Genomic DNA, 18752 nt, shown 5'->3' with positions numbered 1-18752 from the left:
CCCGCCACATGTATTATTTGTATTAAATAAAACTCACATATATATTATACATTAATATTTTAATATATATTTTACATAGATTATTATTTTTAGGATAAATTCACCGGTTAACGCCGGAGGATTCTCTTGCCTGATATTATCTGATGACTGCACAAGTCTATGAGAGAATTTGATTGCAGACTCTTGCCTGGCTAAAATAGAAACCTATGTCCCTGAACATTGTGATAACTATTTCTCATATCAATATTATCATAGGGATGAACAGAAACAGATTTCAAACATTGCTTGATATTTCTCATAATCGATATTTAAATTGTTTGATCTTCATATATACGTGTAGGTTGTGACATTGCAGGCAGAGTTAGCTTATGTTCAAGCCCGTCTTTCCACCATGCAATATGCTTCTTCAGAAGTGGCAGAAACGACGTAATCTTGCCAAAGGCAGCCCATATATTATCATCTGAACCAAATAAAATTGTTTCTTCTGTAGGATATAGTCCAACCTCGTTCTATGCGGAAGAAGCTAGCACCGGCTTCTTCATGTGAGGTCTCAAAAGCAGGCAATGGAATCTTCCAACGTTAGCCAGTGTAGTTTTCCATCATTAATGAACAACTACACCGTATTATTTCTCCTAAAAATAATATCATGTAAAATATTAATGTATAATATAGATGTGGGCTTAATTTAATACAAATAATACACATGGCGGGTTAAGAAAATGCCACATGGCAAAGTTAAAGTCAAAAAATTGACCTGGTTAGTTCTGTTAGATATAGGGGCAAGTTTGAGCCCAAAAACAAACGTTAGGGACATTTGTGGACCAATAGGTTAACGGAGGGTATTTTTGAGCCATTTCCAATACGTTAGGGGTATTTCTGGCCCTTTTCCCTTCTGTAAAATGACTGAGCCACAATACAATATAAGATAAAATTCAAGTTCTATTTGTGTTCGTTATATGGAACGTAAAGAGCTCACAAGTTGTTGGAATGAAATGAAAAGATATGATGTTATTAGCAGCAAAAAAGGATTCGGTTACCTATCAACAAAGAGGCAAAACATGGGTCATATTTTTTTTTTTTTTGGGCATAATATTTAATTTTTAGAGCATTATATAAACATATAAAACATATTAAAATAAGTAAAATAAAAAGACGGCGAATTTTGTCAATTAGGAGGAGGATAATTTGCGCCGTAAATATAACCATATGAAAACTACATGCTGCAACAGCGAAAATTTGCGATTATTTAAATTTCAAACTTTATAATGTACATTGACTAGTTTATATTGCCTCTCCTTCTCCTATCCTAGACACCTAATCTGAATATTTTGTGAATGTCAAATCTCTGCCTGATGTAATATTTCTGATTATATTTTTATTACATATTCTTTCTGGGAAAATCGGCAACTGCTGTTATTATGAAAATCAAAGTAAAGTATTAATTCTATATTGATGTAGTGTGTATGCCAGTGCTGCAATAGTAGTGATGAATCAAGACCGTGGTCCTAGACATTATTAGCATTAGCTTCGTGTGTTAACTTCTATATCAAGTTAATTAATAGAAATTGTAAGTGTACGTTTAACTTTGCCTTGCTCGATATTATCAAGTGAAGTTAATCAGTCTAATCTCACGTTGATGCAGTTTTACTTAACTCCGTATCACTAGGCGTTAAGAATGGTAGGCAGATTATATTGTTGAGCCTTCTACAACAATGGATAATAAGTGATTCTGAAAACAGAAAAATGAGTTAATTAATGAACAATCACCTTTGTAAAACAAACTCTTTCACTGCCAAACATCACAAAATTAATTACTCTAATTAATTAGAACATTACAAAGACAAATTAATAATATATTAATTTTTTACATGACCAATAGTAGATTAAAACTATTTCTGCGCAGGAATCGATTTAAGTGTAATATTGCAAAATGTAAACCACAACAAATAAGTTAGTGTTACGAAGTAATACTTGATCATGGGGTGTCTCCAGAATTATCTCTAAGGACGTTGATTCCATTTCATTCTAAGAAGAAAACACAAAGATAAGTGTATTCATTGAATTGTTGTAAAAATCGAGAGTGAGTAAGTTTTTTGGTGCGGCAAACTATATAAAAAATCAAGTAATTAATTTGAGATAACATCACACCGTGGAGAATATCTAAATTTGTCATATATATATAAAAGTCTCAGTTATTTACTAGACTTGTACTTCCTTCTCCTTAACAATGGCTAATGCTTCATCACTATTCTATCCCTCTCTTTTCCTCCTACTATTGCTCGCCTCTCTCCATATCCAATTCCCTAATCTTTTCCGGTCTTCTTCTTCTTCCACTCAACATAAGGTATAAAATATTAGTGTGTATTTACTTCGTCATTTTTTATGTTTCTAATTATATTCGTTTGGTCTCTTTATTCATTATAGAAGGTGCAAAACTATGGAAAATTTGGGCAGATTGAGGAAGGATTGGCAAGAGCTAGAGCAGCTATACGTGAAGCAGCTAAGAGACGGACTTATATTTTCTATGAAAATGGGAGTTCCATTCCAACAGGATCTGTCTACAGAAATCCTTACGCCTTTTATCAGTTAAGCTTTCATGTTGTTCTTCTGCTTTTCTTTTCTCTAGTCGTAACCTAACGAATAGAAAGGGGAGACCCGGAGCAATGGCAAAGTTGTCTCTATATGACGTTTAGGTCACGGGGTTCGAGCCGTAAAAGCAGCCACTAATGCATGTATTAGGGTAGGCTGTTTATATTAACCCCTTGGGTACGACCTTCTCCGGACCCTATGGGAACACGTACAGGATGCCTTATGCACCGGGTTACCTTTTGTCCTACCTAACGAGTAGGATTATTTAGAATTTTATTTATTTTGCATAGATTCTCTTAAGAAAAGTATTTGAATTGGAAAATGAAAAATACAACTATATTGATTAAATTAAAAAGAAATAAAAGAGAAATATACATATACATAAATCATTTTGTCATCTAGGAGTCTAGGACATAAGGGTGTGGCCAATGAAGCGAGTAAAAATTATAGAAAATCAGAGTTCAATCTCCAACCGTGATATATAGGTGCATGATCATTTCTTGCATCGGATGGGAGAAAACATTTTATTGCAGGTATATAAGTTGATCCGAAAATCACCATTATTAAAAAAATACAAGTCATTTTATCACTCAAGAGCTTGGGGGTATGGCTTTACTAAAGAATCAACACAATCAAAATCTGAACAGAGAAGTCAAAAAGATGATCTTTTTGTCCATACAAAAGGCCTTTAAGTTAGATACGCTCCATTCTTTGATTGATACAGAAGCTTATACAATTGACCCAAGGGTAAAGTTTGCATGGGAGGAAGTGCGATAACCTTTATTCATGTTAGTACATGTACGAGATTTTCTCAGTTAATAGAGTCAAATTAATTTGAAAACATTTTTTTCTTAATGTAGCTTCAATTTATTGAGTAAAACGAAAAGGGTGTATGGCTCAAGTTCATTATGATGCCTTTTATGTTATGTTGTCTATTTTGATTGATTATAGGCTATAGCTTGGAAAGATAGTGACAACCACAAAATTGTAAATAAAAAATATAGTACAAACTCCTTCTAAGCCCTAAAAGACAAATCATAGAGAATATTCGAAAGAATATTCCTAATGCCCCCTAATGGACCTATATTACTGTAAAATTCGTACAATCTCATGTTCGCTTGTCTGTCGTCCCCTGCAGAACGTCGAGCTACGAAAAATTCTTCGCTTGTCGTATTCTCGTCCAAATTTAGACCCATACAAATACATGAAAATGTAACGTGGTCGGATAATATTTAAGACAAACAGAAAAGTTTTGATCACAAAATTTGGGAAGCAAAAGGCGACCCATTTTAATTTGGGTAGAAATTGAAGATAGCACTTTTCAGGTTAATGTTAATAGAAACTCAATGATTGTTTCAAAACTAAACCTTAGTCATTTATTTAAGACACTTTTATTTTTTCCGTTTTATCATTTTGATCCCGATACTCTATGGAGTTTCATCCCAACATTTATAATTTTTAAAACACACTATTTTAAACCCTTCCGGCCTCGTGTGTACTTCAAACGCACGAAGTGGATCATACAACAACAACAACAACAACAACAACCCAGTATAATCTCACTTAGTGGGGTCTGCGGAGGGTAGTGTGTACGCAGACCTTACCCCTACCATGAGGTAGAGAGGCTGTTTCCAAATAAACCTCCGGCATCCTTCCCTCCAAGAACTTCCCACCTTGCTCTTGGGAAGACTCGAACTCACAACCTCTTGGTTCCCACCTTACTCTTGGGAAGACTCGAACTCACAACCTCTTGGTTGGAAGTGGAGGTTGTTTACCATCAAAGCAACTCCTCTTGTCTACATCATATTTTTAATGATAAATCATTATTTTTTTCACTTTAATTTCAACAATTTTAATTTTCGTTTTCTTTTTGCACTCTTCTTGTCCAGCTATCTTCATTTTTTCAGCAGAAACAATAGGAGTTTCTGCCTTCAATTACCAGCGACACCATCGCCATGAACAATTAAAAACCACCCGTCTCTCGGTTTCAGAGATTTTTGTCCAACGCCGCCACCGGCTGCTTCAAATTTATCATATGAACCACTTTGAACACCTTTCCTCCATTGATTTATGCCAATGCACCACCACTTAAATTCCTCAATATCCTCATATGTCCACATATTTTACATTGTACACCCACCCAACCACAAAGACCTTCATCAACCACTCTTCACCCTCTAAAACCACCATATCTCCACGGTAAACTGCCAAAAAAAATTAGATCTTCAGCTTCTCTCCATCAAATAAAAATTCACCATTATATATCGAGTCCACCACCTGAAAAATCATTAGTCCTGAAACGATTGTTACCCAAAATAGATTCAACACTGCAGTGACCATAGATCTAGATCATCTGAGAAACACTAATGGGGGTTGCTCTTAGAAATGGGTTCTTAATATTTTTTCTGAAATTTTGATTGAAAGTTTGTGAAAACAAATAGGGGAAAAAACGGGAAAGGCATAAGGGGAGAAAGAGAAAAGAAATAGAGGAGGTGTGGGGAAAGAACGGGAGATGGCTGTTGTGGTTATTGAAATTGGGTTATTTTGTTAAGATGCAATCTTGGTAAATTGAGTTCTAGTCCTCTTAGTTTTTAGTTGGTCTTTTTAGTCTAGTTGTTGTTGTCTCATTTGTGAGTCGACACGTGTCTTGTCCTTTTTCTGAAATAGCCGTTAGTCATAGTACCTAGGCTGTCTACTGTTCATTGGTTTTGGAATCTTCACAGCTGTTAAAGAATGGGAGTATATATCTTAGCTGAGTCACTGTAAAAGGGATAGGAATGAAAAATCTTATTGGTTCTTATTTTAAATTCTCTTTTTGTTCTTTTTATCTTATTCAAATAGCTATTACGCTACAATGGCAATTGCAGAAAGAGAATAAGACATGGGGGGAGGGGGTGGGGAAAAGAAGAAAGAGGAGTCCCTTTTTGTTTTTTATTATTATTTTTTTTCTTTTTATTTTCCTTTTTATTTTTTCTATTTATTTTAATTATTTTTAGTCTAAGTTTTAATGTTTACGTTCGTTGTTGTACGCGTGAAGTCCAACTCCGTTATTAAGTTGTCATGTATGTTTGGTCAATGATCGGAGGGATTTTAGGTAGTGTGTTTTAACAACTATAAGTGTTTGAATGAAACTCCATAGAGTATCGGAATCGGGATGACAAAACGGACAAATAGAAATTTTTGTTAGGCTATTCTGCCTTTTTTTAATGTGAAAATAAATTTGAAACAATAATACTCCTAGTTAACACACAAAGAGTTAAAATTTTAGTACAATGCACTGAAGTTCGAAACTTTTACGTGTGAAACTTCAGCACACTGTGACGGAGGTTAGAACTTTTACAAGTGAGTTCTAAATTAATCACTAAACTCATCATATTCTAAAATGTACCTAAAGAAGTCGCAAAACAAATTGTGCTTTTACATGTAGTGAGTTTTGAACTCCAACACACTAAGCTAGAGTTTCACGTAGTGATGGCAAAATAGATTAAAAATAAATAAATTATTCATCCATATTATCCACTAAATAATAAGTTGGATAATGAATTTTTTAAAAACGGATCAAATATGGATAAGAACCATATTATCCACTTAGAAAATGAATAATCGATGGATTGTTGGGTTTTTAAGCTATATAAATGCTTATAAGAGGGTGAATGAGAAATAGAGGGGAAAATGAAATATTTGAGTAATATCTGAGTTTCCCTCCTTGATAAAAGAATTTTGTCCCATATTGAAAGAGGAAGAGGTTTTTGATGGGTATATAAGCAATTGCTCTTCTTCTAGCTTTTAAAAAGTTGAGAAGAAAGCAAGTCTCGCATTGTCATCGTCGCTCGGCTTCGGTCAAATGATTGATTGATTAATTTTTTGGACCAAATTTATTTGTTAATAGTAAAATAGTAACAGAAATGTAATTAAATATCCGTTTTAATAAAAAAACATATTAATATTAAATCCAACGATCCGTTATCAGTTTTCCGTTTTTCAGTTTTGTAACTGAAAATTAACCTCCCTCTTCAATTCTCGGTTTATTAGTGCATAAATTAGCCATTTATATTATGGCATTTATGCTATGGCCGTTTTGCATAAACAACTATTCTGAAGAGTTGCAACTCTTCAGTTTTCAGCCCAACATTGGTTATAAATACAAGTCCATTCTCTCAGAATTTCCATACGATTTTCTGAGTTATCCTCCTTTCTTCTGCATTGTTTTATCTTCAAAGAAAGCAACATTAAGTGTGATTTGCTACTGAACTTTGTGTTCGCTGAAACACTCGGGTTTGAAGTGTCACTACACCAATGTGTAATTCGTTCTATCCTGGGAGGAAATAATCCATAACCTTGGGTACTAGGAGGGGATTAAATTCCTTAAGGAAACACTGTGAATTCAGTGGGCTCGGATTAACTTTTATTTCTTTACATTTTCTGTTTATATGGTATTTTATTTTTTCCAGAATTATTGGGTTTAATTTTTACATTTGTAAAGACTCAATTGGGGATTTCTCAAGCTTGGGAGACTAGGAATTCTTCCAAAAGTGATCATATTCAAAAGCCATGGATAATATGATTACCCATATTATCCTCCAATTAACCTATTTTCTATCCGTATTAAATATGAATGAGGCCGAATAATTTATCCGTTTTGACCCGCTTATATTCGACCCAACCGGCCCGTTTGACACCATTAAATACACATGTAGTAAATTTTGAATACGAGCGCACTGTGCTAGAGTTTTTTCCCCGTGTTTTAGCTAGTGATATTTTTCATTAAATTTTATTATTTGTATTGAAAATTGGCTATATTTTAGTTACATGGCGTTTGGTGGCTACATATTAACACGCCAAAAAAGTGGACAGGGCAGAGGCGGCCTATGTTATATAACGAGGGTTCACTAGCATCCGTAGTGTTCCGAAAAAATTCTATGTATATATTGATATGCCTTTACAAAATAGTAATGCATATTAGTAGTGGCACCCTGTATATAAAATAAATTTTTGTTGAATGTAATGTGCACCCGCTACCTCTAAATCTTGGGCTCACCTCTGGAATATAGACTACGCAATTTTTACTCTATTTAGGACGATTGGGGTGGTTACTTATTTCGGATCAATTATGCCTCCCCCCTCCCATCTTCTTGAGCCTAGAGTCTTTCGGAAATAACTTTTTTAATCCCTCGGGATAGGGGTAAGGTCTACATACTCACAAAGGCAGATCCATAATTTGAACTTTATTGGTTCAGATTATTCTATTATATCTCATGTAATTTAATGGGTTCAAAATTTATTATTTGTACATATTTTGGACAGAGATACAGAGTATAAGAGGACGCCTCTGCCAGGGGCGGAAGGGTGTCCACCCGAGCCCTCTTCACCGAAAAATTATGTTGTATATGTAAGACAAAATCTATTCTTTACCTCTATATATTATGTTTTGAATCCCCTTGACACAACCCAAAAGCATAGCTTAGTGGTCAAAGGGGTTCAAAACCTTTGTAAGGTCATTGGTTCTATTCCCCCTAGCCCTCCGCCATTGGCCTCTGAATATATAGGTTATCCTTTCCGTACGTAATACTTGAAACATCTCTTTTATGACAGTATTGTAATTCCGAAGTGATAAGGTTCAAATTCTAGCTCGTCTCTACTTACTTAAAACATATCAAATTATTTATGACAGGAGCCACATAGAAATGCAGAAGAGGTTGAAAATATGGGTGTACAAAGAAGGAGAGCCACCACTATTTCACAGAGGACCAATGAAAGAAATATACTCCATCGAAGGGCAATTCATTGATGAAATGGAAAGTGGAGAAAGTCCTTTCCTTACTAACAGTCCTGAGAATGCCACAGCCTTCTTCCTTTCTATCAGCATAGCTAAGGCAGTCAAATACGTTTACAATCCAAGATGCAGTTGTGGTTCTCGTTGGCTGCAGAATATTTTTGTCGATTATGTTAACGTTGTCTCCAACAAGTATCCTTATTGGAGCAGAAGCAATGGTGCTGATCATTTCTATGTTAGCTGCCATGATTGGGTACGTCTCATATATTCTTCTTCCACTAATACTGATTGTCAGTTTTTATTATTACCCTGTCCGTATATAGAAGTTAAACTCTCCAAAATATAAGTCGGGATTGGAAGATCAAACCTTGTGGGCTGACTTCAAGAATCTATTGATTGATTTCTTTTAAGAAGTGGCATTGGTTATTCATAAATTACACTAACTATGTAAAAGTCAATAGATTTGAACTTTGAAGCATGAAAATACGTAAAAGAAGATGATCACTAATAAGAATGTTTTTTTTAAACTCTTAATAGCAATAGTGTCATTAAAATGTGTTACTATATTATTAAAAAGAAGTGTTATATTAATTTAAGCTATATCTATTTTTAGCTCCTTCCTTTCTTTTTTTTTTTAATTTCCCACTCGGTGTCCGGTACCCTCATTGGAGTCCGACGAAATCCGGATTTGCGCCGCATAGGGCACCATTCGAGATGAAACGCTTCTTACCAAGGATGTTTCCATACTCAGGACTCGAACCCGAGACCTCTGGTTAAGGGAAGAGCAGCCACATCCGCTGCACTGTATCCTTTGGTGGTAGCTCCTTCCTTTCATGATTAGTGCCTTGAGTTGATAAACTGAAGAGTAGAAAATTTCTATGAACCCCTTCCCCCTCCCCCCCCCCTCCTCCCCTCCCATACATTGTAGGACATTGAAATTTTTGAGTTAAAGATGGGAGGTTTCAACTATTAGTTTATAAAATAAAATGAAAATAAAGTTTGTCCAATTTTGATGATCTAGTATTGAGGTAAATACTAGTGTAGTTCAAACCTACATCATGTCTAAATAGAACCAATTTGGAGTAATAACATAACGTATAGATACTAACTTCTATTTGTATTTCAGGGACCTGATGCAACCAAAGCCAACCCCAAGCTATTCAAAAATTTTATTAGAGTTCTTTGCAATGCCAACAGTTCAGAAGGATTCATACCATCTAGAGATGTCTCCTTGACAGAAGTAAAAATCATCAATACAGTATCACTTAACCCACCTGAGCTCGGCCAATCACCAACAAATCGTTCAATCCTAGGTTTTTTCGCGGGCGGAGCTCATGGTTACGTGAGAAAACAACTTTTAAAACATTGGAAAGACAGAGATATTGACGTTCAAGTCCATGAATACCTCCCAAAAAACTCGAATTATTTCGAATTAATGGGACGAGCAAAGTTTTGTCTGTGCCCTAGTGGTTATGAAGTAGCAAGTCCTCGAATCGTGGAGTCTATTCATGCAGGATGTGTACCTGTGATTATCTCTGATACTTATGTGTTGCCGTTTAGTGATGTTCTTGATTGGGAGGAATTCTCGATTCAGATATCAGTTGGTCGGATACCTGAACTTAAAGAGATTTTGGAAGGTGTGTCAATGGAAGAGTACTTAAAGAAGCAGAAGATTGTCATGCAAGTAAGGCAACATTTTACATTAAATAGACCAGCTAAGCCTTTTGATTTGTTGCATATGGTACTTCATTCCATTTGGCTTAGAAGGCTCAATGTTAGAGTTCTTGATTAGCAACTGATTGTCTCTCTCAGAATAAGTAATCACTAGATCAATGTATATGATTTTACAAATACTCTCACTCTTGCTATTTTAATTATCTATGTTTTGGGTATGTTTTACTCTCACTCTTGCTATTTTAATTATCTATGTTTTGGGTATGTTTTTGTGTGTGTTTGTTTTTGGTTAGATGAGATAGTCATACACTTCAATATGATAGCAGAGCGGGTAGGGATCCTAGATTCGAGTCTCAATGTTACCCATCAGATATTTCATCTCTCCCAAAAAGAATGATACAATTCGGATTTCGAGAGTCAAACCTTTTAAATTTGATTGCAAATCCGAACATAGAATCTTTAAAGTTTTTTTAAATAAAAAACATATATGGAAACTATAGAAAAAGTACGTTAAGTCACAATACTTAACGATTTCAAAATATTTAAAAGGCATAAAAAAAAGTGGCGGTCAAAGAACAACTCATTTTGACTCTCAAAATTCGAGGTGTATTATTCTTTTTGCAGCGGAGGATTAATGAATTTCCATGCGCTTGACACATGCATCAAAAAGAACTAAGCTCGTGAGGAGGTCAACGAGAAAATTAAGTAAATAAAAGTAGGCTCTTTCTAAGCGCTTAAACTTTTAGATGAAATGGTTTTACACTTCTAACATAATTCAATTGAACTCCTTCCTTACTATATGGAACAGTTCTACAACGTAACATATTCCTTAAAACCAATTTAAAAAAAAAATACCTTCCAAATCGGATAACAGGAAACGTGGAACATTTTATCAAAATATAAATTGGAGACTCAACATCTGCTTCGCTTGTTCTAGATCAGAAATAGATAAACGTGGCGTGCTTCAAGTCCCCACTTAGAAATTTTTTATTGAAAATTGGAAGATTTTTTGAAAAGTTTTGCTCGGTTTATTCTTTTGTTTAGGAAGTCTGTTCAAAAAGTCATTTGGACGGAGAACGGGAGAAGCATATGATATTTTTTATTCAGAAAAGTTTCCAGAAAAGGAAACTAGGAATTAAATATCCAAATACGTTTGAACCGTTAAAAAAGGTAGCTCGGCATACAATCATATTCACATTGGGTTTGGAGAATGACCGCACCCTTAGAAGTCATGTGATGTAGACAATTTATTGTAATGCAAGTATTAGTGCCTACTCCCACTGATGTTTGAACTGTTGCACTCAAATATTTTTTGCGATATATTGTACAAACATTAATTCGTTTGTGAGGCAGGATGATAGAGTTTACTACAGAAACAGAAAATAACAGGAAGAAATACTAATGTATTACACTGAAAAACACAGGATCTACTTCAACAAAATCTGAGAATAACCACTCCAACACGGCTAACTCCTAAATTACAGCATATAGTATTCTAGACTGAATAGAAAATGACTGAAATCAATATACTAGCGATATAGAGCCAAAATACATATTACTAAGATTACGAGACATGAAGTTTCTAGACATTCGAGAGGCTAGAACTCTCCCAAGGATTCTATATTTTTCTGTTGAATATCCTTTTTTTTCCTACTGCTTCCTTCTTTCTCCAGATAAAACTGCCCACTACATGAGTAATTGTCAACAGACATTTACTAAGTTTTCAATTTGTTATTTTTGGCCCTCCTGGAATAAGTTTTTATAACCTGCGGCCATTACCCTCCCCTATATGAGTCACCGTGTCCTCAAGGTGAAAGTCAGGAAATTGTAGATCAATGACTGCATAGTCCTCCCAAGTGTTCTCAAATTCAGGCAGGTTCTTCCACTTGATTAACACCTCCCATTTATCATTAAGTAGCTTCCTGATCTGCCTCACTGCTTCAGGTTCAACTTGAAGCTCCAATTCTGTTGTAAGAAACGGAGGCAGGTCTTGAGTAGGTGTAGTTGGTTGCAAGCATTGTCTCAACTGTGAAACATGAAACACTGAGTGAATGCGTGCTCCAACAGGTAACTCCAACCGATAAGCTATGGGACCAATCTTCTCTAGAATCTTGAAAGGGCCATAAAAACGGGGACTGAGTTTTTCATTAATCTTCTTAGCTAGAGAGCGTAGTTTGTATGGCCGAAGTTTGAGATACACCATTTCTCCAACCTCAAAATTCACTTCCATGCGATGTCGATCAACTTGGTTCTTCATTCTTTGTTGTGCCTGTAATAGATAGTTTTTGAGCTCAGTTAAAATCAAATTTTTAGTACGAACTTGTTCATTTACTTCTTCCACTGCAGAAGTAGTGTCATCCATGTGAAAAATCGATGGTGGATCCCTCCCATATAATGCTTTAAAGGGTGTCATGCCGGCAGATATGTTAAAGGATGTATTAAACCAATATTCAGCCCAAGCTAGCCAATGGAACCATTGTTTAGGATTTTCTCTAGCCATACAACGAAGATATGCCTCCAAACTCCTATTCACCACTTCCGTTTGCCCATCAGTCTCTGGATGATATGCGGAGCTATAGCGTAATGTAGTTCCTGCCATTTTAAACGACTCCCTCCAAAACTGGCTAATGAACAAATGGTCACGATCAGACACAATAGATTTAGGAAAACCATGCAACTTAACCACTTCCTTAGCAAAAACACCAGCCACATCTTTAGCATTAAAAGGATGAGAAAGTGGGATAAAGTGTGCGTACTTAGTAAGACAGTCTACCACAACCACTATGGTGTCAAACTTATGGGATTTAGGAAGACCAGTAATGAAATCCATACTTACATCTTCCCACACATGCTGAGGTATAGATAAAGGTTGAAGTAATCCAGCTGGACTCAAAGTTTGAGACTTATTCTTTTGACAAATTTCACACTTGGCAACGAAGTTTTGCACATCGCTTTTTATACCTTCCCAGTAAATATTTTCGGACAGCCTCTTATATGTGCGAAGATACCCCGAATGGCCACCTATTGGAGAAGAATGAAACTCTTTCAACAACCCTGGGATTCTCGATGATCCTTTTGGCAAAACCAAACGTCCCTTGAACAGTAGACATCCATTCTTCAAGCTGTATTTGTCGTCTGTTTGCTGTCCTGTAATTAACCTTTGCAAGATTGAAGCCATTTTACTGTCTCTTTTTACTTCTTGGTCCCATTCCTCCTTGTCTTCGTATTTCCAAACCGAAAAGGCATATAACTCTGCAGATTCCCCGCGTCTGGACAGTGTGTCAGCCACTCTATTTTCAGCACCCGGTTTGTACTTGATCTCAAACTTATAACCCATGAGTTTGGAAACCCATTTCTGCTGATTCTCATCCATAACTCGTTGTTCCAGCAAAAATTTAAGGGCTTTCTGGTCAGTTTTAATGATGAAATGATGACCCATCAAGTAGTGATTCCATCTCTTGACGGCCAAGACAATGGCCATTAGCTCCCGTTCATATACAGAGCATTGTCTTGCTCTAGAATAAAGCATTCTACTGAAATATGCAATAGGTTTACCTTTTTGCATTAAAACTGCACCAACACCAAATCCTGAAGCATCAGCTTCAATAACAAATGGTTGAGAAAAATCCGGCATCGCCAAGACGGGTACTTGAGTCATAGCCAACTTCAATGCCTCAAATGCTTGTTGAGCTCGTTCCCCCCACAAAAAAGCATTTTTCTTCAATAGATCTGTTAATGGGGCAGCAATCTTACCATAGTCTTTGACAAACTTTCGGTAGTAGCCAGTGAGTCCCAAAAATCCCCGCAAAGACTTTATATCTCTAGGAGCTGGCCAAGATATCATACTCTCAATCTTGGAGGGATCTTCCTGCACTCCTTCAGAGGAGATGATATGGCCCAAGTATTCAAGTTTAAGCTGCCCAAACACGCACTTCTTCTTGTTGATTATCAGTTGGTTCTGTTTGAGAATATCTAAAGCAACCTTCAAATGTTCAAGATGAGAAGCATAGTCCTTACTGTAAATCAAAATATCATCAAAGAATACTAAAATAAATTTCCGCAAATGATCTCTGAAAATATGATTCATCAATGATTGAAAAGTCGAAGGTGCATTGGTCAAGCCGAATGGCATGACCATGAACTCATGATGTCCCTCATGGGTGCGGAAAGCTGTTTTCGCTTCATCTCCAGCTTGAATGCGAATCTGATGATATCCCGACTTGAGATCCAACTTGGTAAATATGGTGGCTCCCCCTAGCTCATCAAGTAGCTCATCAATGCATGGTATTGAAAATTTGTCAGGGACTGTAATGTCATTAAGAGCCCGATAGTCCACACAAAAATGCCAACTTCCATCCTTTTTCTTAACAAGTAATACTGGACTAGAATATGGACTAGTACTAGCCCTAATGATTCCAGCAGCCATCATCTCTTTGACCAAACGCTCAATCTCAGCTTTTTGAGAATGAGGATATCGATATGGACGAATGTTTGGTGGTTGTGTTCCGGACTTAATATTAATAGCATGATCCTGAGAACGACGTGGTGGTAGACCCGAAGCTTGCTCACATACTTCTGGATAATCAGATAACAACTCCTCGATCTCCTTTGATGTTATAGTTGTTGCACCTTCATGTACTACCTGATTCAACTCAATCCAGAATCTTTGGTTCCCTTTCTTTACTAAATTGTTCATAGCTTTTAATGATACAACTTCCGAACCATACCTGGATCCCCCCGAAGCAACACCATTCTTCCTGCATCTTCAAATTTCATGGTAAGACGTTTCCAGTTTACCCTCATCTCACCCAAAGTGGCTAACCATTCCATCCCCAATACCACATCAGTTCCAATTAAATCAAACAGAAAATATTGTTGGTGAATTTTTACTCCCTGCACGTCCAACCTTACCCCTTTGCATACTTCATTCCCACCGACTTGTTGACCATTACCAACTGTTACTTCAAATCTGTTGGTCTTCTCAATAGGTAATTGCAGATGACGAGCAAGGTTGGAAGATATAAAATTATGGGTTGCTCCACTGTCCACCAAAACTATCACGTCGTGCCCATGAATTTTTCCCACAAGTTTCATTGTTCTTTCTCTAGTAAGGCCCACAACCGAATTCATATTCAACACCATCATAGTAGCCTTTTGTTCTCCTTCATCTGCAGCCTCTCTGGCGACCTCAAAGAATTCTTCTGTTTCCTCTTCCTCTATGTTAGGTGCCTCTGAAACAATCAAGAGGTTAAGTTGCTTATTCTTACAACGATGGTTAGGGCCAAATTTTTCGTCACATCTGAAACATAACTCTAACTCTCTTTTTCGGGCAATTTCTGAATCAGACAACCTTCTGAATCGTCCTTCGGATTTTGCTGCAGAAGACACGTTGAAGCCAGTTGGCTTTGATGGAGCATGAAATTGCGAATCAATGTTGCGTCCTGCTGCTCCGGCTCTTGAATCATGTGCTTCAAGTACGTTTGTGACCCGAGAGTAACTGGGTCTAAATCCAACTTGTTTGTTGCTTGAACTGCCTCTAATTGGTTCAGAATTAAACACCTGAACTTGCTCCAAAATAGAATTTCGATCCTCTACCTTTTGAGCCATCTCCATTATCTCCCTCAATGTTTGAGCCCGCAAAAGCATCACTTCTGCTCGGATTTCCTCTTTAAAACCATTCAAAAACACTCCAGATAACAGTCCATCAGATTCCTCCCTCATAGAACCTGTCACCTTCTCAAATTCTTCACGAAACGCTGCAACAGTGGTGTTCTGCTTTAACCCCATTAAGACGGCATACTGGGGAACGGGTTGGAACGGGTTGTCTAGACTCTAACCAATAATACCAATTTAAGGCTTTTCCTTCTAAACAAACACCGACTACCTGCAATCTTTCTGCTTCAGAAACTTCATTCACTGCAAAGTATCGTTCCACTCTAAAAATCCATCCCATAGGGTCCTCTCCTTCGAAAACCGGTAGTTGTAGTTTTCAAAATTTCTTCCCATCTTTTTCTCCAGCCAAGTTAACATTACTTCCCTCTTCTTGGCTTCCCAAAGTTCTGGTTGGAGAAGGGGATGCTTCTGCAATCACAGTTCTCCCTTGTGCTTCAATTCTCGCAAGAGACTCTCTCATTTCTTGGAACCATCCTTCCAGCCTTCTAACATCTTCTCTTACCCCAGTCAAATTAGTTTCCACTTGCTCAACTCGTCCCTCCATTTTACTCCTTACCATACCCGAACGTCACCGCTCTGATACCAAATTGATAGAGTTTACTACAGAAACAGAAAATAACAGGAAGAAATACTAATGTATTACACTGAAAAACACAGGATCTACTTCAACAAAGTCTGAGAATAATCACTCCAACACTGCTAACTCCTAAATTACAGCATATAGTATTCTAGATTGAATAGAAAATGATTGAAATCAATATACTAGTGACATAGAGCCAAAATACATATTACTAAGATTACGAGACATGAAATTTCTAGACATTCGAGGGGCTAGAACTCTCCCAAGGATTCTATATTTTTCTGTTGAATATCCTTTTTTTCCTACTGCTTCCTTCTTTCTCCAGATAAAACTGCCCACTACATGAGTAATTGTCAACAGACAGTTACTAAGCTTTCAATTTGTTATTTTTAGTTACTAAGCTTTCAATTTGTTATTTTTGGCCCTCCTGGAATAAGTTTTTATAACCTGACGCTTATCACAGGATTTATTTTTTCACTAAATTAAGCATTTTATATTTAAGAATTGAAAAACCAAAAAAAAAAAAGGAAAAAAACATGTCAGTTTAAGTTGCAGCGATAATTAATTAATTATAATCAGTGAGCACACTCTCTGTTGTAGAAATAATAAAATTTTCGTTAAGAACATGGAAGCTGAAAATGTTTGAATAGTCAAGGAAAATGCTCATATAAAAGATTTAGATTTTTGTCTTACTGCTTCATAAATATTGAATTTCGTCAATAAGTCAACATAAGTACGTTCGAGATAATCTGGACATGATTACGCTATTAATCAAATGGAATTTGACCAAATTTACAAAATTACCGAAATATGCGTTGGAACTTGGAACCCAGCAATAAAACTGTTTAGCATTTTTCAACTCTAGTTTTCTTCTTTGATTTTTCAACTCTGTAACTCTTTTTTTCTTTGTAACTATCATGGGCTAACATGGACACAACTCGTAATGTATAACTATAAGTGAGAAAATACTGTATCAATAAACCATCTTTCTTAAAACATGAATACATATGGGTCGTCAAGGCCTCTGACATACTGTACAAAATGAACCTCTGTCTACAAAGCCTTTAAGATTATTCGACATCAAATGGGACAGGGTACCGGCCTACGTCTGTAGCAATACTCTGACACGAAGACTTATAGACTCGGCTGCACTCCGAATGAAGTGAAGTCTTACCGATCCTTCGCTGAAGCTAACCTCGTCTACTATGAGAGCTCGTCAATCTGATTATCTACATCTGTAGGCATGAATGCAGCGTTCCAACAAAAAGGACGTCAGTATGAATAATGTACCGAGTATGTAAGGCGAAACTGAAATATAACAATAAGTCAACATTAATTAAAAGCATATAAGAATCAACCTGAATCTCTGAAGTGTCACCATATATGCATATACTTATTATACTTATATATATAATGCTTCTCTTTGAGACTGTTATCCATATCGTATGATGCATGACTGCCTAACTGATCAATGGTAACTGCCCGACCCGTTGTAGCACGGTGGTAAATGCATGACTGCCCCACTGATCGTAGCTCAGTGGTAAATATGTAACTACCCAACCGGCCGTAGCTCGGTGGTAAATGCATGACTGCCCAACCGGTGGTAAATAATGATACATAACTGCCTAACCGGTGGTAACTGTCCTACCGGTCGTAGCACGGTGGTAAATGCATGACTGCCCGATCGGCCGTAGCACGATGGTAAATGAATATGCATGAAGATGCATGTATCACTATATTATAAGCATTAATATCTTTATCATATACCTCAATAGAGACTAAGGAACATGCTTAGACATGCTTGAATATCATTTTACAAGATTGAATAACATTGACATCCTTAACTGCTAAGAGTAGAACCACTATGGAATAGCATTACATTTACGTATAGTTACTTGGATCATGTCAAAAAAAGGAAGGATTTGTCTTAACATACATGAGCTGGTTCTCTGAATAATCCCTCTAACACACGGCAATCGCGACAAAACACATGACGACAAGATCAGAGTAGGAAACAATTCGTATGATATTCTTGAGAAAGATTGAACCGTACTCCCTTAAAATCGCAATTCTCACGTTGCTAAGCATTGTAAGGAATCATATAAATCCTTGAATTCCATCTATTACTTTGTAGTCTCGTATGAATTTGATGAAGTAACTCATGTTGACATCTAACTTGCTTTGTAAAGGATTCACATGAAATCATATTTGAGAATCCCACCAATCTAACTTATTTAATATTATAGGGTCATATTGTAGGATTCATAAAGCTTTTTATTATTTTGTAGAGACACAAAATGAATTAGAATGGTTTTTAAGTCTTTAGGTGTGGGCCCCACTTCTTTGGGATAGCTAAGCCACTAAACACCCTAACTTTGCCACCTTGAAATATGAATTAAGAGTCACTTTAGCCAAGACTCCTTGGGCTGCCACGTTTGGGATTCAAGAGCTTATCCAAAATAT

The 18752-nt window shown here is 36.4% G+C and overlaps 1 protein-coding gene across 2 annotated transcripts; it reads left to right on the top strand.

Annotated features, from left to right (window-relative positions):
* Positions 1–2237: 2237 nt before the first annotated feature.
* On the top strand, positions 2238–10215 carry LOC104247673 (probable glycosyltransferase At5g11130). 2 transcript variants are annotated; one of them, XM_070155589.1, is made up of 4 exons: positions 2238–2344; positions 2428–2585; positions 8261–8615; positions 9489–10215. In XM_070155589.1, exons 3-4 carry the CDS (start codon positions 8274–8276, stop codon positions 10152–10154), a joined length of 1008 nt encoding a protein of 335 aa, XP_070011690.1. In that variant the 5' UTR covers positions 2238–2344; positions 2428–2585; positions 8261–8273; the 3' UTR covers positions 10155–10215. The 2 variants fall into 2 exon arrangements, with proteins under 2 accessions (XP_070011690.1, XP_009802047.2); XM_009803745.2 differs by having other exon boundaries at positions 2425–2585.
* Positions 10216–18752: the final 8537 nt, after the last annotated feature.

The sequence above is a fragment of the Nicotiana sylvestris genome, chromosome 8, assembly GCF_000393655.2.
Source record: "Nicotiana sylvestris chromosome 8, ASM39365v2, whole genome shotgun sequence".
NCBI lineage: Eukaryota > Viridiplantae > Streptophyta > Magnoliopsida > Solanales > Solanaceae > Nicotiana > Nicotiana sylvestris.
The sequence above is the reverse complement of the archived record's forward strand: the minus strand, read 5'-3'. Positions and strand labels throughout refer to the sequence as shown.